Source organism: Physeter macrocephalus, chromosome 19 (genome assembly GCF_002837175.3).
Source record: "Physeter macrocephalus isolate SW-GA chromosome 19, ASM283717v5, whole genome shotgun sequence".
NCBI lineage: Eukaryota > Metazoa > Chordata > Mammalia > Artiodactyla > Physeteridae > Physeter > Physeter macrocephalus.
This window is the reverse complement of record NC_041232.1, coordinates 2,101,897-2,126,908: the sequence shown is the minus strand read 5'-3', so window position 1 is coordinate 2,126,908 and position 25,012 is coordinate 2,101,897. Positions and strand designations below refer to the sequence as shown.

The 25,012-nt window shown below is 56.9% G+C and overlaps 2 protein-coding genes across 7 annotated transcripts; one reads left to right on the top strand and one right to left on the bottom strand.

Annotated features, from left to right (window-relative positions):
• PPIL2 (peptidylprolyl isomerase like 2) lies at window positions 1–23,973 on the bottom strand. Of its 6 annotated transcripts, none has more exons than XM_028480200.2 (22): window positions 23,864–23,973; window positions 22,364–22,413; window positions 19,772–19,817; window positions 17,999–18,061; window positions 17,051–17,102; window positions 14,156–14,207; window positions 11,504–11,595; window positions 10,864–10,953; window positions 9,975–10,050; window positions 9,111–9,271; window positions 8,031–8,106; window positions 7,478–7,584; window positions 7,231–7,320; window positions 6,995–7,028; window positions 6,372–6,489; window positions 5,011–5,055; window positions 1,861–1,917; window positions 1,189–1,261; window positions 1,018–1,080; window positions 792–931; window positions 486–608; window positions 1–87 (listed from the first exon to the last, which is right to left on the bottom strand). In XM_028480200.2, exons 1-21 carry the CDS (start codon window positions 23,893–23,895, stop codon window positions 512–514), a joined length of 1,614 nt encoding a protein of 537 aa, XP_028336001.1. In that variant the 5' UTR covers window positions 23,896–23,973; the 3' UTR covers window positions 1–87; window positions 486–511. The 6 variants fall into 6 exon arrangements, with proteins under 6 accessions (XP_028336001.1, XP_028336002.1, XP_028336000.1 ...); XM_028480201.2 differs by lacking the exon at window positions 1–87 and adding an exon at window positions 267–354; XM_028480199.2 differs by lacking the exon at window positions 1–87 and having other exon boundaries at window positions 401–608.
• On the top strand, window positions 13,246–16,016 carry LOC114484369 (uncharacterized). Its single transcript, XM_028480205.2, has 2 exons — window positions 13,246–13,636; window positions 14,462–16,016. Exons 1-2 carry the CDS (start codon window positions 13,441–13,443, stop codon window positions 14,962–14,964), a joined length of 699 nt encoding a protein of 232 aa, XP_028336006.1. The 5' UTR covers window positions 13,246–13,440; the 3' UTR covers window positions 14,965–16,016.
• Window positions 23,974–25,012: the final 1,039 nt, after the last annotated feature.

The window sequence follows — 25,012 nt, the reverse complement described above, 5'->3', positions numbered from 1 at the left end:
GGGAGCAGACGGGTCCTGGGAGGAGGCAGCTGTCCCTGAGCTTCCACGGGAGCTTCTGGAAGCCGAGGGAGCAGTGTCACAGGAGGACTGCGGGATGGAGGGCGTGGAAAGGGCAGGCTTTGAAGATCTTCAGTAGAAAGAGACATCCCCCAGCAGGTCCCCAGGTCGTGTGTGAGCACAAGGCCAGCCCTGAGGCTGGAGAGGAGTTGGCGTGGGGGGCCGGGGGGGGGACGGGATGACGGACACCAGCTCCCAGGGCCTCTGCTCGCCCTTTGCCAGGAACAGCGGGAGCCAGCTGGCTTCGCCCTCCTGATTGAGGCAGAGGAGCAGACATGGAGACAGGGCCAGGCCATCCTACCCAGGGAGAGAAGAGGTGGCCCGTGGACTCCCAAGGCCAGGAAAGAGGACCCAGACCAATAGACCAGAGCTTTATTGAGTCGCAGCTCAAAGGGCAGACAACTCTGGGACACAGTCCAAGTCCCTACCAGAATCCAGAGCGGCCAGCCTGCTGCTACCACGAGCTGAAGTCCCCAAAACCTCGGCTGGGCTTTTTCTTGGCCACGGGGACAGCTGCACTGGTGGAGGGTTCTTCCTCTGCTACCCGTTTCCTGGGGAGAGAAGCAGCAGACGAGAGCTGCCATGTGGGTACCAGGCCCCAAGTTGGGAGCCCCGACCCCCCCTCCTTCACCCTGCACCAAGGCGCCCCCAGCAGCCAGCTCATGGCACGATCCCATGCCCCCGGCTGCCCACCCCCTGGCGGTAAGTGCAGGGAGAGCACCGTGGAGACTCACGTGACCACCGGGCTGATGTACTTGCCCACCCCCTGGCGGTACGTCTGGCGGCCCTGGCTCCCCTGCTGGGGCTGGCTGTTCTTGGCTGCGCTCTCCAGGGCCGCTGCCTCCAGCCGCGTCTTCTTCCGCTCCTCAGCAATCTGTGGCAGGCAGGGGAGTGTCTGGCCTGGAGCCCTTGGGACGGGTGGGGCTCCTGGGGACAGAACGGGCTGAGTGCCCTCCTCACCTTGGCGTCGGCTTCCTCGTAGGGGTCCACAAACACTGTGGTGGAGTCTATGCGAATCTCCTCCTGGTGGGGGCAGGAGGGGGTGAGCAGAGCCGGCGCAGGCCCCCAGCCCACCTAGGGCCCACCCAGTGCCAAGCCTGAGGAGCAGCCCCCATGTTCCCGGGCACATACCTTAGGGCGGTCAGTTTTGGGGTCACTCTCCACATTCTCCATGGCCGTCAGTGTGTCAAAGCCTCCAACAACCCTGCAGCAGAGCAATGGGGCACCTGAGAATATGCCCAGAGCAGGGCACCCCCAAAGGCCATGTCCCTGAGCAGGCCAGGGGCAGAGTGGCTCCAGAACGAGCCAGTAGGACCCAGAAATAAGGAGCAGGGTCCCCAGGCCCGGCTGGTGGCCAAGTCCAGCTGGCTGCCAGCTCTGTTAACAAAGATTGATCAGGACCCGTCCACACTCATAATGCCTGTAGCTGATTTTGTGCTACGACCAGAGCGGGGGTGTGACAGAGACCATGAAGCCACAGAGCTGGAAATACCATCTGGGCCTTCACAGGATGGGTGCCGAGCCCCAGACGGGAGATGGGGAGAGAGACAGGATGTGGCCCAGCTTTAAGATTCGGGACCATTCAAGGGAGAGCCTGAGGGGATCAGGCAGGGTGCTGGGTAGGCCACTGGGGCGGGTCTCAGGTCCAGAGGGCCCAACTCCCTGCCCACCCCCATCTCCCCGCAGAGAAGCCCCAAGCCCCCACTTGTGCAGAGACACAGACGGGGCAAGTGGGAGCAGGTCCAGCCCAGAGGAAGGTAGGCACCCGCCCCCGACACACAGACCTCATGTGCAGCGCCTTACCGCCCGAAGATGGTGTGCTTCTTGTCCAGGTAAGCGCAGGAGCGGAAGGTGATGAAGCTGGGGAAAGAGGTATGGTCCGGGAGAGCCTGCGCCTCCCCACCTGCCTGCCTCGGGCCCCTACCAGGCCGCCCAGGAAGGGGCAGGGGCTCTGCCTCCAGGCCTGACTGTCGCCAACCTCCTCCTGGGCCGACGCTGTGCCCAGAGCCCGTCCCATCAAGAGACTGACTACAGGACCACAGACTGTAGCCCGGAAGAAAGGAGGCGACGAGCAGGAAGGGGTCTGGACACAGACACACGCGGGAAAGGGACTCAAGGGCCGACCTCAAAAATCTTCACGTCTAATTTGGTATAAAAATGGGCAAATTAGGGGGCTTCCCTGCTGATGCAGCGGTTGAGAATCCATCTGCCAATGCAGGGGACACGGGTCCAAGCCCTGGTCCGGGAGGATCCCACATGCTATGGAGCAACTAAGCCCGTGCGCCACAACTACTGAGCCTGCGCTCTAGAGCCCAGAAGCCACAGCTACTGAAGCCTACGTGTCACAACTACTGAAGCCCGCGTGCCTAGAGCCCGTGCTCCACAACGAGAGGCCACCGCACCGCAACAAAGAGTAGCCCCTTCTTGCCGCAACTAGAGAGCCCGCATGCAGCAACGAAGACCCAACACAGCCAAAAATAAATAATTTTTTTTTAAAGGGCAAATTAGGGGCTTCGCTGGTGCCGCAGTGGTTGAGAATCTGCCTGCTAATGCAAGGGACACGGGTTCGAGCCCTGGTCTGGGAGGATCCCACATGCCGCGGAGCAACTAGGCCCGTGAGCCACAACTACTGAGCCTGCGCGTCTGGAGCCTGTGTTCCGCAACAAGAAAGGCCGCGACAGTGAGAGGCCTGCGCACCGCGATGAAGAGCGGCCCCCGCTTGCCGCAACTAGAGAAAGCCCTCGCACAGAAACGAAGACCCAACACAGTAAAAATAAATTAATTAAAATAAACTCCTACCCCCAACATCTTCTTTAAAAAAAAAAAAGGGGGCAAATTAAACTCCCCAAGGACACGGATGTGAGAGCCGGCGGGGTGACTGAGAGGGAGGGGGGGAAGGGCGCTAACCAGTAACTTCAGACATTAGACAGATGTACTTCGTGACGTGAGGCCACAAGGAAAACGTCTAAGTTCCAAACCAGAAGAGAGCGAAAAGAAGGAAACAAAAAGAAATAGAAGAAAAAGCTAAGTAGAAAACAAATTAAGATCACCAGAAGCAGCACAGTGACTGGAAAGTTAAATACACACTTAGGACTGTCAGGCTGAATTAAAATAAACCAAGATCTAGGTGTGTGCTGTGTAAGATACTGCTTTAAGACTTCAAGAATCTACAAGGCTAAAAGCAGAAGGACAGAAACAGAAGGGATAGAGGCAGGAAGTGTGGCGATGGTCGCAACATGGAGCAGTCCCCAGAGAAGTGCAGCAATGCCCCCACATCCCCACTGCCCGTGCGGGACTGAGCTCCATCAACACGCGTCAGCAGCCGCCCAGGGAGCGCACGCCTTCCAAGCCCATCGGGCTGCCAGACGTCAAAAACCGTGGAATTGTGCATCCCTGACCTCCGGCCGCCAGGCAGGTCTCCTATTCTCACTTCTAACAGTTAAAGAAACTCAAGAGAGAATGGAATAAACCTAAAGTAACAGGAGGAAAACAGAAAAACAATAAAAGGGAGACCAAGACATAACAGAAAGGAAATAAAGTCTAAAGTTAGCTCTTTGAAAAGACAAAGAAAACACCCGATAATGTTAGAAATAAAAAGAGAAAACCGCCACCAATCCAGCAGTGGTTTTACTGGCTATTTAAGCAGAGTCAGAAATAATAAAAAAAAAGGTGACACCACCAGCCCTGCCAACAGCACGCAGAGCACCCACCCAGCCCCGTGGGGCTAAGAAACCCGCCACGTAGCCCTGCCAGGACAAGACAGACGGAACCACCAGCAAGCAGTGGGCGGGGGATGCACAGGCCGAGGCTGCAGGGGGAGAGACACGAAAATAAGAAAGGAGAGAACAGAAACCAGGAAGAAGCAATTCGAGGTAGAAACTGAAAATAACTACAGAGAAAGAGCAGACAATCCTTGTAAGCCCTGAGGAAGAACGGACACAGATGTGGTCAGGGATGGGGAGAGAGGGGGATGCATGGACACAGGCTGAGAATCCAGAGATGGGTGAGTCCCATTCCAGCAAAATGTGAATCAGTGCTTGGCCGGAGCAGCAAAGCCCACCTAAGGGTCAGCAGGACGCTCTGCGGCCGTCCCTGCCCCAGCGAGGTCACAACAGCTGCCTCGCCTCCAAAGCTGCTCAGCTGTCCCCCCAGAAGGCGCTGGCCACCTCACCCCATGGGCAGCGCCCACGGTACTCGGACCCCATCAAACCAGCGCAGATGACCCAGGCTGGCCCCCATGTGGAGGGAGCAGCAGTCTACAATCTTGGCCAGGACAGACACATGGATACAGCAGAAAGGCTGGCCCACAGCCTCCAGGAGAAAAACAGCAGACGCTACAGGAAAGCATCTGCAAACTCAGCAACCTCGCCTGAAAAAGTAGGCCCAACAGCAAACCTGATCGGGTGATGCAACAGAGCCCATGTCCTCCCCAACACAGTCCGACGGTGAGCGGACCATGTTTGCACCAGGAAGGAGAGGACATCCCCTCAAGCTGATAACATGAATGTCTACGAAGCCTAAGACAGTTTCAGTAAACAACTACTGGAAATATAAGAGAATTTGATAAAGTGCCTAAATAATAGTTTTTCTCTACATGAACAATAACCACCCAGAATTAGGGAAAAAAAATTCTGTTTACAAAAATATCACAAACTACAAAATCCTTACGGAATAGCTTTATCCAGGAAGGCAAAGGACCCATGTGAAGAAACTATAAAATCGCATTAGAAGATAGAAGACAGCCAAGGAGAAGTCAAGGCACATCCTTGGATGGAAACTACCCCACGCACGTCCGTTGTTCTAACACACGTCACAAAAAATTTTTTAAATTAAATAAATAAAACACATGTCACGTCGCTCCAATTAGAATAAAGTCCAGATTAGAGAATAAGCAATCAAAACCAAAGCAACGTGCAAACAGACAGTGAGGGTGGACCTCCTTCTGGAACTCACTGCAGAGCCCAATGCAGAGCTGGTATGAGCAGGTTAAGTGTAACGCTGGCGGAAGGAAAAACAGAGTGAGAGCCAATTCCCACAGGAAGGTGCCGAGCGCCAGGGCACGAGGACGACCTGAGCCCCTCATGGCTGGTGGGAAGTGCCTTCTCTGTGGGAAGCTCTCTCAGTGGCTCCGTTGGACGATGAGCAGGGAAATCACTGGGAACGAGTCACCTAAGACAGGGGACCACCCATCAGGTAGGAGGGGGTGTTCCGCCCTTCGGGGCCCCCTCCTCGCTCCACCGGTGCCCGCAATGGCCGGGGGGCCAACTAGCCACCTGACAGACTGTGACGGGCATCCTGACTGTGCAGTCGCCAGCAAGGCTGCCATCCACCTGAGGAGGGGACTGCTCTGAGTGACACCAGCACAACTGGGAGGAAACAAACGCTGTGCCCACGTCACACACAATCACCACGGACAAGCGAGATCCCCAAACCAAAGCCTTCCACGACTTCCCTGAGACACGTGCACGATGGCACTGGGGACTCCTTAAGCACAAGTGGAAATGCCACAGGAGAGATGTAAAAACATGTGCCACCTTCCCATGAAATTTTTAAAGTCTGGGGAAAATATCTGGAACACAGGTAAAAAATTAAGGATTTTTTTAGAATCATATATCAAGAAACGTAGATGAACTCATAAAGCTCCTAGAGAAGGCTGAGCGGGAGAGAAACACTCCACCTGGGGCCTCATTCCACCAAGCCAGGGGGCTCTGCAGGTGAAGCCAGCAAACGTGCATGCGAGCCGCCACCCAAACCATCCTCGACGCGCCATCAGTGGCCATGTGGCCCAAACCAACCTCCGCAGGCAGCGTGTGGCTCCTGGGAAAACACTCTCCTCTGCGGCCCCACAGCTCCCCTGCACCGCCCCTCACCTTACACTGCTCCTGGTGGCCCCCACCCCCCCCAGACACTTGGACACAGGCTGCCCAAGCCTGTACGTCTAGCTTGTTCTCACCCTCTCAGCACCAAAACTTAGACCTACTAGGACCAACGTGGCTGTCCTGGGCATCTAACGCCGAAACACAGCAGAATTCCCGACCCCTCACTGGGTCTCCGCCCCCCGGCCGGGCATCCACATCCACACCCACATCTGGTGCCGCCCTGGCCTGTCGCAGGCACCACCACGAGGCGTGGGGTTGCCGGCTGACTCATTTTACGTGCAGGTGCACACGCCCAGCGCTCAGGCAGGTCTGCGCACGTCCCCACTTTCTGGATTGGATTCGGGGTGGGGGGCACAACATGTAGGGCGAGGCTGATGGAGAACCTGCAGGAGCCACCCCCTCCCGGGTCCCTCCCATGGCTGCCCATTGACTCACAACTGAGACTTGTTGGTGTTGGGCCCCGAGTTGGCCATGCTGAGGACGCCGCGGCCCGTGTGCGAGAGGTTGGGCCGGAACTCGTCTCGGAAGGGCTTTCCCCAGTACGACTCCCCCCCTGGAGGAGGAGGGGGCACGTGGCAGCAAGAATGACCAGGTCCCAGCTGAGCGCAGCTCTTGGGACGCAGCCCAGCTCAAAAACCCGTGCGCAATACCTGGTGTCCTCATCACCAACTCCCCGCAGGACATCCCCGCAGCCCCAGGGCCCTCAGAGCCCCTGGTTAGGGCCCGGCCCCCAGAACAGGGAGTAAAGTGCCAAGGAGATGAGTGGTTCTTGCTCACACCACACAGGGTGAGGGATGAGCTGGCCCAAGCAGCTGGCAGGCTAAGGGGGGGCTTTGGAGGGGCAGTGTCCAGGGTGGGGCCCAACCTCTACCCACTGTGGGCCCCCTTGGTCTGTGGACAGAGGGGGTGCCCCTGGCCCCACCCTTCATCTGTGGCTGAGGCCTCACAACCACCTTGGAACGAGGAAACAGCACATGGGGCTAGCAGAGTCCCCACGCCCCTGCCCTCAGAGCCTGCTGCGCAGCCAGAGCTCCCAGGGGCCCAGCACGAGCACCTACCTGTGCCTGTGCCCGTGGGGTCACCCCCCTGTATCTGCAGGAAGAACCAGCCAGTGAGGAGCCGCGCCCATGAGCCTCAGCCTCCCTGCCGCCCCTCCCCCAGCTGCTCCTGGTGAGAATGGGGCCCTCCCAGTTCACCCCCGAGAGGCCTGGTGTGGCCAGCTGGCCCCCGGGTACACGTGGGTCACTGCAGGACTCCGCACGTGGGCACTGGGGGGCCGGCGCACAGCACTCACCACGAAGTTGCGGATGGACCTGTGGAAGAGGGTGCCATCGTAGTACTGCTTCTTGCAAAGCTTGATGAAGTTCTCACAGGTTTTTGGCGTCTACAAAAAAGGCAAGGTGCTCCCCTGAGGCACATGGCGGCCAGGGAAGGGTCCTGAGGACCCCCAGGGCCCTTGGGCAATGGAAGGCGGCCCCGACGGTGAGGAAGGACTTGCAAGGCCCAGCAGCCAGGCACTCGCAGGGGGCCACCTCACCCACCAGGTCGCAGTGCAGCTCCAGGTTGAGGTCGCCCAAGTTGGTGTGTAGCCGCACGTAGCCCTTCTTCTTTACGAACTGGTAGCGCAGCACGTCCTCATCAATGGCGGCTGCAAGCAAAGGCCTGAGCTGCCTGCCTGCCTGCCCGTGGCCCGGAGCCCCCAGGGGCATCGGGGAGGGCGGGGCAGCGGAGCCTGACGGTTCCTTGATGTGGGGAGGGGAGGGCTGGCGGGAGGGGGGGAGGAGGGGGGCCCGACCAGCCAAGAACAGGAGAGGAAGGGGGCTTGGGGGCAACGCCAAGGTGGGACTTGGGCTGGAGCCTGAGGTGGGGTGGCCCCAGCATGGGGAGGGCCTCCCACCACCAGGGAGCCCCCTGGACAGCCGCCCCTATCCCAAGCACAAGCCCACTTTCAAAAGGGGCCGTGCCTGGCCACTCCTGAGTTGCCCACGAGCCCACAAAGCCCAGGCGCAACAGAGCAGCACTGAGAAGGGCACAGACGAGGGCACCCCACCCTTGGCCGCTGTTAACGCTGGCGGTGGAGACAAAGGCCACTACCTGCTTCATGCGTGGTCTCGGGAACCATGGCAGTGGAGGTGAAGGAGGCACTGACCTTCCCGGTGGAATAGTGGGCCTGCCAAGAAACCACGGTGGCTCCTCAGCCCCGGGAGGCCACCCTGCTGCTCAGGCCCCGCTCGGTGCCTCTCTTCCAGGAAGGTGTCCCTGACTACCACCCACAGGCGCCTGCAGGGGCCTACCAAGGGGGACAGGACAGCCCAGCCCACACTGGCCTCTCCCCAAGGGCCCAGGGAGCAGGGGCACAGTGAGCCAGCAGCCCACAGGCCTCAACTGGGCTGAAGGCCCGGCTGCCAAAGCTCTCACGTTAAGTGAAACCCAGAAAAACACACCAGGCAGAGCCTGGGCATCTCTGGGGTTCAGAGCACCAAGAACTTGAGCTTCTTTTTAAATGTGTCAAGTCCCTACAGGAAAAAATAAGCCTCAATAAATGATTTTCTTCCTTCTAAACAGAAGGATAAAAAGTTTCTTCCCATGAGAAAGAAATACACCAAAATACTAAGAACCATCGTGTTAGAGGTGGGATTAGATTATAAACAACAAACCTTCTTTTAGCACGCTTAGTTTTCTGGACAGTTCTTTAGGGGGGCACCTCAGAGGTTCCCCCACCCAGGGTCCCCCAGCCCCAGCTCACCAGGTCCTGCCTGAATAGGGGAGGGGCAGCTTTGGGACTTGACAAGCCAGGGTGCAAATCCTGGTGCCATCACTGCCAACTGGGGGTCCCAGGACCAACAATGGGCTGTGTGGGGCAAGAAGGTGAGGGCGGGTGCCAGGTACCCCCAGTACCACTGGCTCCCTCCCCCCAGCAGCTTGGCACCCCTGAGGTTACTCTGGGCACCGAGTAACCAGCTTCGTAGGGCAGTGACTCTGCCCATACCCCAGGCAGCTGTGGGGCGAGGAACCACTGAAGCTACCGGGCAGCTGTCCACCCAGCACATCTGCTCCGGGCCGGCCATACCTGTCCGTGGCCCCAGCCTTGCCGGGCCAGCCTCAGGGCAGCCCCATCCCCAGGAGTGCCCCGAGCGGCAAAGAGGGCAGCGGCGAGGCCCGCTGCCTACTCACAGCGTTCAGCCTGTCCACCTTTGTCTTCTCAGGGACCTTCATGGTGGCTGCCAGCACCTCATCCCCTTTGAACTCCTTGTAGAGCTCCTGCAGCGTCTCTCGGGTCTCCGTGTTCGTGTTTTTCAAATAATAAGATGGGTCCTGCTTGGCCTTTTCTTCATCTACAAAACAGCACAGTCGCCCTGATCAGCTGAGACCCAGCAGCATCCCCAGATGTTGTGACAGGGACAGGAGGCCAGAGCCGCTGAGAGCCCCGGCTGGGACACGAGTCTGAAGTGACCAGAGCCTCTGTCACAGTCACAGCCTCCTGGTCACAACAACCCAGGGAGGAGCCAGTGGGGGAAGAAAGAGCGAGGCTACTGCCGTGTCCCCAGACCGGCCCCAGCCCCACGGGTCACAGCCTCGCATCACAGGACCCAGTGGTCATGAGCACTCACCACCCTTCATGGGACCTCCATACCCACCCAGCGGCCAGCACGAGTGGCCCATCCCTGTGGTGGGACACAGACAATCTCTGAGGAGAAGGCCCACCCAGGCCCGAGCATGTGGGAAAGGAAGCAGCTCTGAGAGACCTAGAGCCAAGTCCTGACGTGGCGGCGGGGGCGGGGAGATGGCCAGGCTGGGCACCATGGTGATGGCCCGGCTGGCACCAACATGTCTGGCCTCCGATGGCAGGCATGGGCCAGGGTGGTCTGCCAACCCCAGCACAGAACAATGGAGCATCGGCTCAGGAAATGCAAGACCTGTGAAAACCTGGGTGAGACTCCCAGATGCTCAAGCCCCAGGGAGGTGGGGGCTGCACCCAGAAGCACAGGCTCTTCTACCCAAGTCCCTGGCACCCGGGCCAGCCCTGGCCATACATACCTGGGTCTATTATTTTCATGTTATTCTTAACATGAAAGAAGTTGGAGACATTGAATTTGTCCAAACTGGTGGGATCCTATGGCAAAAAGAACACGCGTGGCAGTGAGCCTGGCACCACAGCCAGACCCGTCCTGGGCCGTGCGGCTGCTGGGCAGCAGAGGGACCAGGCTGGAGGGGAGAGGCTGGGGGCTGCATGGGCACCGCACGTCAGCAGGGACTCTGCCCTGTGCAGGGTGACGAGCAGGGGTGGGGCGGGGACAGTGGCACAGATGGCTGCTCAGCCAGCAGTGTCCCCTTCTCCCCGCACACAGCCCAGCACCCTTGGCTGTTAGCGTGGGACCTGGGGTGCCCACCTCCAGGCCTCCTGCAGGCCACCCCCCTTCAGCCCGGCTGCCAGACTGACCCCACGGTCTGCCCTGGGGACAGCAAGCCCACCACTGGGGAGAGCCATGCACTGGCCTCTGATTAGAACGGGATGAGCCACAGGAGGATCTAGACACCCTGATTTTCTAGGGCCGGGTTCTCATGAACTCACTTGGGGCTCTGACACCTACAGGCACACCCTACACTCGCCCCTGGGTCCCAAGCACACCAGCCCCAGCCCTCAGGCCTGCAACGGGGCTGCCGGGACGTGGAGGTGGGTCTGGGGGCAGAGACGAGGGCCCTGACATGGCAGGGGCAGCCTTGGAGGGGAGCGGTGAGCCCCGGACTGAGCAGGCTGCCTGTGTGGAGGCCCAGGGTGACTGAGGGCAGGGAGGGTAGGAGGGGCTCTGCCAACAGCCGGGACAGCTGGGAGATACGCAGGCAGGGGGCTGCGAGACCACTGAGGCAGGAGGAGCCAAGGTCCTGGGCGGGTGGTCCCTGGGCAGGCAGGGAAGGGGACACCCACCTGCAGCGTGATGATGTCCTGCCGGGAGAAGGGCTCGTCGGTCAGCAGGTCTCGGAAGTTCTTGGCCTTGATGTTTAGCTGCTCCACCGCCTAAAGCCAGGAGAAAGTCCACTGTCACATTGCCTGCCCCCCTGACCTGGCAGCCCCGAGCCCACCCAGAGGTAGGGAAAGGACCAAGGTGGGGGACAAGTGTGTGCCACCAAGGGGCGGGGCTTCCTGCACCCCAGACAGGTTGCTGTTGTCACACATCTGTCTCCCAATGAGCCACCCAAATCTGTGACCCCAGAGCCCCGCGGGGCCAACCTCCAGGGATGAGCGTGAAAAAGGCTTAGGGAGGGTTTCCCGCATCACGAGGCCACAGCCCTGCCATCTGCACCCAGCCCAAAGCAGGCCCAGAGCAGGATGGGTGTGGAAATCAGGACCACCCCCCACAACATGTGATCCCCTGGGGCGGCACTAGGAGCTGAGGTTTCTCCAGGGTCTTTGCCGATGCCTGTGGGGGGCACCAGGGAACAAGGATCTGCTCAGGAGGCAGAACTGCCCCGGTCCAGTCTGGAGGGCACGAGCAGGCCCCGCCATCTCCTGGCTGCGCTGGTGGCTCTCAGCCCATGAGCCGGCCTGGGGCTCCCCAAGGACCCACCTCGTGGGCGTAGACGTTGCCAGTGGTCCTGATGGCCACGATGTGGCTGTTGTTGGTGAAGACGGTGAACAGCACAGGGCAGTGGTACTTCCCTGGAGAGGAGGCACATGCCCAAGGTCAGAGAGCGGGAGAGGCGGAACCCTGCGTCAGCACGCCCAGGGTGGACCCGAGGGACAGCCCACAGCTCAAGCTCCTCCTCCAACAGCATGAATTCCCATTCCTCCTGCAAGATCCAACCCCTGCAGGGCCTTCCTCAGCAAAGTCGGCCTTGTCAGCCCCCAGCCCACCTGGCCTCCCTCTCCACCTCGGGCATCTGTCACCCTTGCCCACCCACCAGTAGCCCATCCTTCAGGCCCTGCACTGTCCCCGTACCTCCTGCGTCCCTCGCCTGGGTTACTGCAACCAGCCCCGGCTTCCCTCCGTGCCCTGCCCCACCCCACCAACACCTGCCCGCAGCCAGGGAGCCTGTTCAAGTCCCAGCAAGAACACTGCAGAAAGGGGAACACTTAGAGATGAGAGACCTTGAGTTGTATGGACTCTAAAAATCCTGATTTCAAAGCTACAAAAAATAATTATGAGAGCATTCTGGAAACTTGACCACTGGCTGGATAGTCAATGATACTACAGCATTCCTACTAACTTTTTAGATGTGACAATGATATTGTGGTTATTATTTCTTAAATCTTTACCTTTTAGAAATGCACACTGAAGTACTTAAGCACGAGATAGTATGATGTCAGGAATCTGCTTAAAATCACCTGAGTAGGTGCAGAATGCGAGCACAGGTAAAATCAGACACATTGACAATGGATGGGAGCTGAAGCTGGGGATGGATACGGGGCAGGGAGTCACACACTAATTCTACTTTCTTTCTTTCTTTTTTTTTGGCTGCACCACGGGATCCTAGTTCCCAGACCAGAGATCAAACCCAGGCCCCCCCCACAGTGTATGCGCAGAGTCCCAACCACTGGACTGCCAGGGAAGTCCCTAATTCTCTCTACTTTCACATCCCTGAAAATTTCAACTAGGGACTTCCCTAGTGGCGCAGCAGTTAAGAATCCGCCTGCCAATGCAGGGGACACGGGTTCGAGCTCTGGTCCAGGAAGATCACACATGCCGTGAAGCAACTAAGCCCGTGTGCCACAGCTGTTGAGCCTGCGCACCACAACTACTAAGCCTGCATGCCACAACTACTAAAGCCCATGTGCCTAGAGCCCGTGCTCTGCAACAAGAGAAGCCCGAATACTGCAACGAAGAGCAGCCCCTGCTCGCCGCAACTAGAGAAAGCCCACGTGCAGCAACGAATACTCAACGCAGCCAAAAATAAATTAATTAAAAAAAAAATTTTCAACTAAAAGACAAAACAAAGCCAAAAAAAGGCAATCTCTAAATCAAAGTTAGTAAAAATTTTTAAAAAGGCAAAGTTAGGTCAGATCTTCCTTGCTGGAATCTCTGAGTTCTCCCATGGCCACCCTGGCCCTGCATGACTGCTCTGCTCCCCATCCCACCTGACTCTGGACCACAGACACTGCTTCCCGCTCTGCTCACCCTGATGCAGCAACACTGGACTCCTGGCTGTGCCTCGGGGCCTTTGCACAGGCTGAGCTTGCTGCCCGGAATGCTCTCTCCACATCTCCACAGGGGTCCTCTCCCCCGCCCTTCCTCCCCCTTCCCCCAGATTTACACTCAAACCCTGTCAGCGAGTCGTCCTGTGACCCTCTCTCACCCTGCTTTACCTCTGACCTGGTACACGCAGCACCTGATGCACTACAGTGATCTCATTTCCAATTTCCTCCCTCCCTTTGTTCCGGGAGAGACCCGGCCTGTCTTGCTCTCCGCACACAGCAGGTGCTCAGTAAACGAAGGAGACACACCGAGGGCCTCCCCGAATCACCCGCTCTCAGAGCAGGGAGCCACACGGCACCCAGGGACCATCCATGGAGCACTGTGCTCCTGGCCAAGGCCCGCTTGCTCGTTCACTGCCATCTGGCACCTGCTGGGAGCCAGGCCAGCCTCAGCTGCTGCAGCATCTCCCAGAACACACCCGCCCAGCGAGCCCCGACACCGCCCTCAACCACGGCACCTGCACGCGCCCAGGGCATGGCGCCAGGCCCACAGAGAACCGAGAACAAGGTGGGTGTCACAGAGGTCGCCTCGGCGCAGGCGTCTGGCCAACAAGAACAGTGGAGGGTGTGGAGGGGTACAGAGCAGGACCGCAGGACTGGACTGGGGCTTTATGACCAGTGCCGAGCGGAAACCAGCCCAAGACCCACCTGGCAAATCCATCAGACCCCCCACACCCATTGCCCGGCCGCCCGCCCTGGGCTGCAGCTTGAGCAGCTTGTCTCCAGCAGAGACTGGACCAGAGCCACGGCCAGGCAGGGCCTGTCTCCCGTGGGGCCCAGCTGGACCCACAAAGGCTACCGGCGGCCCACATGGCCCAAGTGCCCCTGTGGGAAGAAGTGCCCCAAGCCTGAGGTTTCACCCCCACCCCAGCTTTAAACTATCTGGACCTTTAAGAAAAAATTATTAGCCTTTGAGTAATCAAAAGCAAGCCTCCAGCCTGATCAGAAAGGAACAAAAACTTGGTGAGAGGCAGGGGCCTCGGGTCCTGCGGGCCAATCCTCGAACTAGCTGTAAAGGATTACTCACCTTCACTGTTCTTTGCAAAGTTCAGCTTGATCAGGGACCTCCCGTCCAGTTTCTGAAAGAAGCGTAATTAATAATAACAAGTAACTCACATGAAGAAGGGCAGAGGCACGTGAACAAACTTTTTGGCCAAATCAATATCTCCTCAGCTGGGCAGTGGGGACCCAGGCGTTTGCCCTGCTGTTCTGCTGTGTGACGACCCAAGAAACACCAGGCACTACAGCGTGGGGGAAGAGGAGTCAATACACGCAAATGCAAAGAGGGGATGGGACGGGATCCTTTCTCAAAACTTCTGGACTTTGTCTGCAGCTCACGTCTTCTCCAGGAACCTGGACAATAAAGCAAAGTCCAGCAGCCGGAGGAAAGCCGCCCAGTGGGGAGGCCTCCGTCAGAGGAAGCGAGGGGGCAGCGGGGAGACCCTGGATGGGGAGGCACAGGCCCTGCAGCGTCAGCCAGCTCCAAGGGCCACCCGGAGGAGACGCCAGGCATCCTTCCGCCAGGGCCGAACCCGGTTCTGCCCCACGTCCTCCCTCCCCTGGCACAGTCCCCGCGCCCAGCCCCGTGCCTGCTCCCCGACAGCCACCTCGGCCCTGCCGTCGTTAGCCAACCACCCCCCCACACACACCTATAGACAGATGGTGGGTGCCCGCCCCAGGCACAGCCAACCCAGGGAGACCCACACGCAGCACCCTCCTCCTGGGGCCCCGGGAGGTGACAGGAGCTCACAGCAGCTGACACCCCAGGGACGGTCCTCAGGGCCACGGCGGCAGGGACTCTGGGCATGGGCCGGGAGGGGCACGGGCCCCGCTTGAGGACGCACCACAGACTCCCTGACAGGACACCCGCAGCAGAGGCGATGGCTGGGGGCAGGCGATTGGCGTGCTGTGGGGCTGGGGAGCACCCAGGGAGCAGCTGTCCACAGTAACCGAGGAGACCGAGGACAGGGGGCCAGACGTGGACCAGGAACACGGGGGGCTGGGGGCGATGGCAAAGCGCAGCCCCCACCCACAGAGGAGCAAGCCCCAGCCTCGACACAGCCGCAGCCTGATCCCAGGGGAGGCGATGCATCCCGAAAACAAGGCCACCGCCCAGGGCCCCAGAGTACACATCCGCCTCCAGAACACAGGTAACAAGCGCACAGCTGAGCAAAGACTGAACCCACGACACTTCACACATCCGAGGCTGGTGACCAGGACCCTGCTCACACCCCTCGTCTGCCTCCCTCCCTCCCCCTAGCCTCACCGCACCCGGGTCCTCTCGGGCCTCCCCAAAGACGATGACAATGACAGCCTCCACCCTCCACAGGGCCCCCAGGGTCTGTCACAGGGCTGACCAGGCCTCATCCCAGCAGACAGGGCTCTGACCACCACCCAGCCCAGCTCCCGGCTCTGCGGTACCAGTCACCACACTGCCCGCCACTCCCCCAAGGCACGCCGGAATTCCATCAGGCTGACACCCTGTGGGAGCCAACCTGGCTTCCTGGGTCTGCAGAAGGTCCCGCCCTCCCTGCTCGCCCACCTCTAGCCCCTGCACTGCACCTCCTCAGCCTGCACCCTAGCACAGGCTCACCCAGCACCTCTTGCCCAGAAAGTACACGGCCCCTGCTGCCTCCCTGCTTCCACCCTCACCTCCCTGAGGTCTGGTCCCGACACAGCAGCCAGAGCCAGGCTTCCAAACAGGCCAGATCACAGCTCGCTACGGCTTAACCCATCTGGCCTCCAGCCCATCCAGAAGAAGCCAGGCTCCCTCCAGGGCTGGCAAGACCCCCCCCCCAATGTAACTCAGACCATCTGCCACCATCTCCCTTCGTCCCCAGGTCAAAGCTTCCATGGCGGGGCTTCCCTGGTGGTGCAGTGGTTGAGAGTCCGCCTGCCGATGCAGGGGACACGGGTTCGTGCCCCATTCCGGGAAGATCCCACATGCCACTGAGCGGCTGGGCCCGTAAGCCATGGCCGCTGAGCCTGCGCGTCCGGAGCCTGTGCTCCGCAATGGGAGAGGCCACAACAGTGAGAGGCCCGCGTACCGCAAAAAAAAGCTTCCATGGCACTGCTTCACAGACGTCCCCAGGTCCCCCATCCTCCTCTGGTCAGAATCCCGTCCCACTCTGCTCACAGTGCCAGGCCCCGTGCTGCACGGCTAACCCCTTTCTGTGAGTGAATGGGTGCAACCGGATAAATGTGGCAGAGGGAAGGCGAACTGGGAAGTGAACAGAGAGCAGCGGGAGGAGCGGAAAGTGGGCGCCCCAGGGCTTTACGACAAGGCATGCGGAGGGGCGGGGGTGTCCAGCAGGGAAGTATGCTGGAACTCGACTCCAGATTCTCTCCTGCACCTGTACGTGTGACACATCAACAGCTGCTTAACCTACCTCTCCACAGAGTACACGTCACAAAACGCTGGTGCCCACAAGCTACATCACCCAAAGAGACAGGTGACTCCTAGAGCTGCCGAGGGTCTGGGACGCGCATCTCCCCTGACACGCTGCTGTTGGGAGTCTGGAACAGTGCGACTCCTCCAGGCGGCAACTTGCCAGGAGCTACCAAGCTGAAAACGCAGCCCCCAGCGTCCAGCAGTCCCAGGGGTACACCGCATTTGTGACCACCATCTGCAACAGCAGAACTCCAAATGCCCCCCCCAAACTGTGTCACCACAGGAGGGCGCACACAGCCACCACGGACGCAGGCAGGGCCGGACACACCAACACCTCGGGGGTGGAAGCAAGGGGCAGTGGGGTCACCGAGCAACTGCGTCCACGACCGAGGTAAGACAGATGCCTGCACACGTGCACACAAGTGGGGAACACTCCAGAGAGGACCGGACCGGTGTGGGTACTCCACCACGTTCCTGTACCTGACACCTGGTGTTCACTAGCATCACCAAAGCTCCTGCACAGCCACCTACCTCTCCGTTGCTGGGGTTGGTCCCATACTTCTTAAGCCAAGGGACAATGTTCCTGAAGGGAAGAGGACAGTGCGTGTCAGCGGGAGGGCGGGTGCAGCCTGGCGACAGGGCCACAGTGCAGGGGACCTGCCTCTGGGGGGAGCTGGGAAGGGGCTACACTCCACTTTTTGCCTCATCAGAGGAAACGGGGGAATATTTCTGGCTACGTGGGCTTCAAAGTACGTTCAGGGTTTTTACTCCAGTTATGCATAAACGTGGATAAACAACATTAACAGAAAAAGACGTACACACAATGAGATACTGGGCCAGCATAAAAAATCACACTTCCAGAGAATTCTGAATGACATAGGGGAAAAAAGCTCTCATCTGAGTGAAAAATGGATCCTGAACTATCTTCAACAGTATGATCTCAAACAGGTTACCACAAATACACTCCCAGAAAAAGAGCACTACAGATATTGACGGTGCTTTCCCTGGACAATGCAATTATGGCCAATTTTCCCTTTTCCTTTGAAGTATTTTGCAAATCTTCTAAAATGAGTCTGAACTATGAGACAATTACAGAAATTGGCTTACGCTGGGACATAAAACTGAGCATACAGCTTCAAAGGGAAGCACTAGAAAAGTTTGCGCCTCAACTATGGCTCTGCGTTCATGAAGTGAAAGCTACTCAGCTCTTTAACACTGTAACAGGTACGGGGTGCGAATTAGAGCACTAGGGACCCGCACACGGGGGAGAGGCCAACGCCCCTCCAGGCAGAGGTCACAGCAGCACTGCCGCCTCATGCCTGAGGCCCATCCAGGGCTCCCAAGGCTGCTGGGACCTCGGGGTGTCCAGGCTCAGCACTGCCTGGAGCCCAAACTCTCCAGCTGGCCCCACAGCCCCTTCCTGAGTGGGTGTCAAGAATCTCACCACATTTGTTAGTCAGAAGTCAAGGGAAAACTCACAGCAAGTCAAAGACGACGCCTTCGGGGGTGCAGACCGGGTAGACAAAGGGCTGTAGAGAGAGACTGAGGAAGGACAGCGTCACTGCTGAGCACTGCCCCCTCCCATCCCAGGAGACTCTGGGGGAGTTACCATGGTCTGGAGGAGCCCTGCCTGCTCCTGGCTGCACAGAAGGCTCCATTCCTGCCATGTTTCCAAGGAGTGGGTAAGTGACTCAGATAAGACCTGACGCCCGGGAGCCCTGGGTAAGTTCCAATGCAGGGACATGGGTGTCGAAGGCCACCTCCTGCCTCGTGGAGGGTCCGCTTAGGAAAGGCAGAGCCCACAGGTGGAGGAGGATGGTATCCGGTGGACTTCCTTGAGCCAATAACCTTTTCTTCTGGCATGGGGTCTCCATCACTAGTCATCAAGAGCCCTGACTGACCTGGCTTGTTTGTACATCAGTCACCTACGAGTTCAGTCAGCACAGGTCAGGCACCAGGACCTGGACAGCCTGGCAGCATTGGGGTCACCTCCCCGGATGCTGCCCCAGGGAGCCCTTGTGGGGAGTCCTCACCACCGCCCCCTCTGGCCCAACCTTCTACTCTAACCCAGTAGTACTGCTGGGGACCAACCAGAGCAGGACCCAACAACAAGGCAAGCTCCAAACAGCAAGACAGTGAACATGTGTCTTCTCCCAAAAGGGCCTGAAGGGCACATTCTCAAAGCACGTGTTACCCAGAACCCAAGGTAGTTACAAAATGGGCGAGACACAGAGCAGAGACCTCTTGGAAGAACTGGGAACCGAAGATTTCCATAGAACCAATGCACAAGACTACATTTCCAGGAGGCTGATGACAAAACGGGGCGGTGGTGAGAAATGCTGCTGATGATGTCTGGGCCTCACTTGTTCATACTTCCTGAGCAAGTGAAACAGGTGAAGCCCTCACTCACCATGTGGGGAGCCTCCTGGGAACCCTGGGCAGATTCAGTGGCTGCGCCCCCAGCCTCCCCTGCCCCCTCACTGCCCCGTGGTATCGGCTGACCTGCCTCACCAGAGTGCTGGGATTACCAGGAGAGCTTGGTCAGCTCTCAAGGCTCACCCTGACCTATGGAATCAGAACTTTGGTCGGAGGGAGAGGAGAGCAAGGTGGGGAGAATGCTGTGTAGACACGTGTGTCCAGGACAGAGCTGACCACGGCTCAAACTTGGGGAAACTCAGGCCCATGGGGAACACCAGACCTGCCCACTCCCACAAGCCCCAATGTGTTGGGGTTCATTAGTCTAAGGAGGGTGGGAAGAGACATCCAAGTGGCTGTGCAGCTGGGTCCCTCCCCACCCCCACAGTGACCTGCATTCTCAGGGAAGGGGGAGGGGCCACAGTATCATGACTATAGGGGCTGCTGTTACTACTCAGACTCTGGACCAAAAGGAAAGCATGAAAGCCCTGGGCTCAGAGTCAGACCACTTCCTGGATGGGATACCTGGGAGAGGGAGCTCACTCTTCGAAGCACTGATTCTCTCAACTGTAAGGCAGGCTTGATGACAGAGCCTACCTACCTCTGTAGGTGAGAACAAGGTTAAAAGACAATGCACATAAATGGAGACACAGAACAAGCAGAAAACCATCATCATTTCTTTCCATTGCTGGGTCCCTTCTTCCAGTCCGCGGAAGATCCGGGTGGGAGAACGCAGACAGAAGCTACACCTGCATCTCCAGGGATCAGATTCACTGTCAAACAGTTGAGTGCCCGAGAACAATCACGAGGGAAAGGTTAAACTCTCCAAACTCTTACCTGCAGTGGTCAAAAGGTAGACGACGAAAATCTGTTTGTGCGATATCTGTGTAAAATGAAAATAAAGGACAGAAAACTTACTCTGTAAAAAATTTCACATATGTGCTCTATCAACAAGTCAACTACGTTTTAAGAAAAAGTGCATGTAAGTCACGGGGATGAAACACACAGCATGGGGACCGTAATCAATGATATCTTAAAAAATGTGTGTGGGGCTTCCCTTCCCATGCAGTATTTTTATTTGCTAAATTTGGGACTCCTACAAGTAAGTAATTAACACACTTACAGACCATTATATTCTGGAGGCAAACTTATGGAAGGGGTGGATTTCCACTGCAGATAATTTGCAAATTAAAAACTACTGACCTGGGCTTCCCTGGTGGCTCAGTGGTTAAGAATCCGCCTACCAATGCAGGGGACACGGGTTTGAGGCCTTGTCCAGGAAGATCCCACATGCCGCAGAGCAATGAAGCCCGTGCGTCACAACTACTGAGCCTGCGCTCTACAGCCTGTGAGCCATAACTACTGAGCCTGTGCACCACAACTACTGAAGCCCACACGCCTAGAGCCCATGCTCCTCAACAAGAGAAGCCACTGTAATGAGAAGCCCACGCACTGCAACAAAGAATAGGCCCTGCTCGCCACAACTAGAAAAAGTCCAGTGCAGCAATGAAGATCCAATGCAGTCAAAAATAAATAAATAAAATTTTAATAAATAAATAATAATAATTGTGTGTGGTGACAGACAGTAACTAGACCTATTTTGGGTTTTGTTTTGCAATGTACAGAAATATCAGCCAGTGCATTGTGCACCTGGAAATCACTCAGTGTTATAGGTCAATGATACATTGATAAAAATAATAAAGTAAAACCTGCTAAGATTTAAAAAAAAAGAAAAAAGAAACAAAAGAAAACGCTGATATAAATTACCCAGTGCAAAAATTGCTGTGTACTAAAACCTTTCTCTAGACAGAACCAAAATGTGGGGTACATCAAGAAAGAGTTTAGAGGAAAAAGTACATACCGCAGGTGGGTTTCTGCCACAGTCCTAACACCCCTGCTGTGGGTCTCCCTCTTGGCTTTGCCTTCCAAGAGGCTGGGCCAGTTTTGCTCCCACCAGTGACCGTGACAGTGCTCTTTTGACTGCAGCTTTGATAGCTTTAGGTATTATTGTTCTTTGCATTCTTTTTTTTTTTTAATTTATTTATTTTTGGCTGCGTTAGGTCTTTGTTGCTGCACGCGGGCTTTCTCTAGTTGCAGCGAGCAGGGGCTACTCTTCGTTGCAGTGAGTGGGCTTCTCATAGCGGTGGTTTGTCTTTGTTGCGGAGCACAGGCTCTAGGCACATGGGCTTCAACAGCTGTAACACGTGGGGGCTCAGCAGTTGTGGCTCGCGGGCTCTAGAGCGCAGGCTCAGTAGTTGTGGCGCACAGGCTTAGTTGCTCCACGGCATGCATTTCTCCTTCCATTCTTAGTTCTGAAAATCTGCTAAGTAAATGTCAATACCTATACATACATGCCTATTTCCCTATTATGATTGATTTCCTGAAAACAATCCATTATAGAGATGGCCAATTAACCTGGAGAAATAGCTGCATGTTATAGACAATGTTTTAATCACTGGAGATGATCCTGGAAATTCAGTATTGATGTTTTTTGCGTTCATATGTTTCCCTCTCTCTCTCTCTCTCTTTTTCTCTCAAGTTAACAGATGATTACTGAGCATAAACCATGTTTTGAGTCCCACAGGAAAGCAGAAAGGAGGTGAAACCCATCACACTAAGTGTACCAGCATTCTGGGCTCCATCTTTTCTTTCATTTCCAAATGACCATGATTTGCTACCATGTGACTAACTGAAGTCCAGGCCCTCCTAAAGTACTTTGGACTAACCCTATAAAAGTTTGCCTTGCCCCAGTTGTTTTTCACCTTTTATGACCAACTTCTACATCCAACTTTTCTTTTTTTCTCTTTTTATAAATTTATTTATTTATTTATTTATTTTTGGCTGTGTTGGGTCTTTGTTGCTGCGTGCAGGCTTTCTCTAGTTGCAGCGAGCGGGGGATACTCTTCGTTGTGGTGCATGGGTTTCTCACAGCGGTGGCTTGTCTTTGTTGCAGAGCACAGGCTCTAGGCACATGGGCTTCAACAGCTGTAACACGTGGGGGCTCAGCAGTTGTGGCTCGCGGGCTCTAGAGCGCAGGCTCAGTAGTTGTGGCGCACAGGCTTAGTTGCTCCACGGCATGTGGGATCTTCCTGGACCAGGGCTCGAACCCATGTCCCTTGCATTGGCAGGTAGAGTCTTAACCACTGTGCCACCAAGGAAATCCTCGTTCTTTGAATTCTTTATTAACTCGACAGAGAAAATATTATTGTAACCTATGTTAAAAAAAATCACCACCAATATTAAACATTTTCTCCTATGTTTAGTGTATTTCCTCTTTTGTGAACTGTCTGTGTTCTCAGCCCATTTGTCTACTATAGTTTCCATGTTCTTATTAACTGTTCATTTTTACACTTACTGCATTGTGAAGACATCATTCCTTAATTATACCCACACACACACCAAAAGAAACAGAAGGATTTCATGCCTTACCTGGTTTCTTGCCACCATAGAAGTGAGTGTATTCAGCACAGGTAATGTACCTGGAGGGAGAAATAATCTTACCACCACCCCTTTATAAAAAGAATATTCTCTGGAAGTAAGAAGTTGATGACCGAAATCATTTCACTCATTCGGAAAATGCTTATTTAACACGTACTATGTGTCAGGCACATAGTGAAAAACACAACAGAACACGGGGATACGCAAACTCGGAAGCAAACCCAAACGGTCCTGCTCCAAATAGCAGGGAGAGCGCTTTCCGGGAAGCCGACTAATCACTTATAAAAGCCCTGGGGCAAGAAAAGCTAGTGTGTTCCCAAAGAAGGGCAAAGCCACTGAAACAGAGTGCATATGGGGGCACGGGGCCACTGATGGTGGAAACGCGGGTTGGTGGTCGTATCACAAGGGGCCTCGCGGGCCGTGGGAGGACTCTGGATTTGCTTCAGGCAGGATGGAAGGACCCTGATCCAGCATAAGTCCTCAAAGCATCACTCTGGCTGCTGTGTGCAGAGGGTCAAGCAATAGGCAGCAGAAAACCAATCTGAGGGAGACTACAAAGGTCCAAGGAGCTGGCATCAACTCCACCTGTGGGAGGACTGGTGGACGAGTGAGAAGCGGTCAATTCCTGGAAGAGCCAGCAGGACGTACTGATGGACAGGAGGCAGAAGCAGCTGAGGGAAACTCCCGGGCTTCTGACCCCAGCGAGCGCAGAGCGGTGTGACCACTGAGATGGGGAAATGGGGGAGGAACAGGCTCAGGTGCTGAAAATCAAGAGTTGCTTCCCCGTGGGGCACACTGAATTCGAGAAGCCCATCGGATCTCCAAGTGGAGGTGTCCTAAGCAAGACTGGAGAGATCCCCGGGGTCAGGATGTAAATGGAGAGGAAACCTGGGGGAGGAGACCTAGGAGGTCCGGAACAGGGGGAGGAGGATCCAGCAGAGGAGACCAACAAAGAAAGACCCCTGAGGTAGCCTGAAAACATAGTGTGGTGTCCCAGGCACCGTACAAGGGCTTCAGAGGGAGAGAGGCGGTCAGCCGCGTCCTACGCTGCTAAGAAGCCTGACAAAACGAGGACTGAGAACTGACTGACCCCCGATGGAGACGCACGGAAGTTACAGGATCACAACAAGAGCAGTGCAGCGGGCAGAGCCCGACTGGAGTGGTTCAAAGGGAAAGCAGGAAACAGCCGGTCGATACACATCTTCTTCTTCTTGTCATTAAAAAAATCAAAGAAACTCGGTGGCAGCTGGTGGTGCCAGGTGGGTTTGTTTTAATTGGAGCAGGCTGGGGAGCGAGAACCGCGCCCGGGGAAAGCCGGCGGGGTCAGAACTGGCGAGCGGAGGGGCCGAGGGGACGGGACCCCGGGAGACCCGCGCCTTGGGGAGCCGCCCCGCCGGGGGACGGCGGAGGCTTCCGGGGAAGCGACGTCGAGAGGGACTCGGCGCGGCGCAGAGTGCGGACAAACCCGCTCCCGGTGGCGGCTCAACTTACATCTTGTCCTTCTGGTGCTGTCGCTTCCCCATGGCGGCGGCGGCGGCGGCGGCAGGACCAGCGAGTGAGGAAAAACAACGGCACACAACTCTCACCCCGCCCTCTCGGCCGAGATCCGTAACTACTTCCGGGTCTCTCAGACCCGACCCGGAAGCGAGCGCTGGGCACGCCGGGAACTGTGGTTCCTGGTGCCCAAGCGCATGACCGGCTGGCGCAGGCGGCTCCCTGGGTCCCTGGGCTGAGCTCGCGGTTGGCTGGGCCACGTCGGGGCTGAGCTGCCTCCGCCCCGAAACCCCGTCTTCCCGGGGGCCTCTAGCTGGACCGCCTCGCCCGCCCGGCCCCGGCTCAACACCATCCCCGCCCAAACCCGCCCTGGCTTCTCAGGTCTTAACGCCTGGAGCCCCAAGAACCCCCAGCCTCGGCCCCATCACCGCTCCCCGCCAGGCCGAAACCTCCAAAGCGAGGTACACATTCACTGTCTGCCCACTCACCGCCCATTTGGTCCCCAGCGCCTGCAGGCCCCTCTCCTGGGCGGCCCAGGGGCCGATGGCCATGAAGCCTGAAGGTCCAAAGCCCTGATGATCCCTTCGGTCTCTTCTGACCGACCCTTCCCTCGGCTGGACCACCATGTTTGGGTGCCCCGGCCAAGCCCTGGACCTCCCTCTACACTCAAGCACTGGGTGACCTTGCCCAAGCTCATGGCTTTAAACACCTGTATCCCTTGTCTCCGAACACGAAATGGCCAGCACTTCTGACTCTTGACCTCTACCTGGGCACCGACTGAACTCAAATTTAACATGTCTAGTAAAAGCATAATTCTCCACCCCCTCCTACCCCTAGTGTCCACTCCCCGCAAGGTACCACTGTCCACCCAGTCACCCCATACATCTCGATCTCAGCTCCCACAAGGGCTTATCACAATTTGTAATCCTGTACTAATTTATCTATGTACTGGCTTACCACACACACATGGATGGGACATAAGCTCCTTAAGGGCCAGGACCCCAACTGCTTGGTCTATTATCTCCAGTCGCAAGCAAGGTGCAGGGCATCCACAGGGCTCAACCAACATCTGCTAATGGCCAGCATCATTGGGCACTTTGTGAGGACTCATGTCTCACATGCAGGTTTGATTCTAAGGTCAGCCTG

What these genes read in the sequence shown, in the direction of transcription:
- PPIL2 (XM_028480200.2), bottom strand. Translation starts at nt 23,895, where the DNA reads ATGGGGAAGCGACAGCACCAGAAGGACAAGAT. An exon ending in CTATGGTGGCAAGAAACCAG is followed by an intron (nt 19,818 to 22,363) that starts GTAAGGCATGAA and finishes CATTTTACACAG; the next exon opens with ATATCGCACAAACAGATTTT. An exon ending in CCAAAACTGACCGCCCTAAG is followed by an intron (nt 1,081 to 1,188) that starts GTATGTGCCCGG and finishes TGCCCCCACCAG; the next exon opens with GAGGAGATTCGCATAGACTC.
- LOC114484369 (XM_028480205.2), top strand. Translation starts at nt 13,441, where the DNA reads ATGGAGCACTGTGCTCCTGGCCAAGGCCCGCTTGCTCGTTCACTGCCA. An exon ending in CACAGAGAACCGAGAACAAG is followed by an intron (nt 13,637 to 14,461) that starts GTGGGTGTCACA and finishes CTTTGTCTGCAG; the next exon opens with CTCACGTCTTCTCCAGGAAC.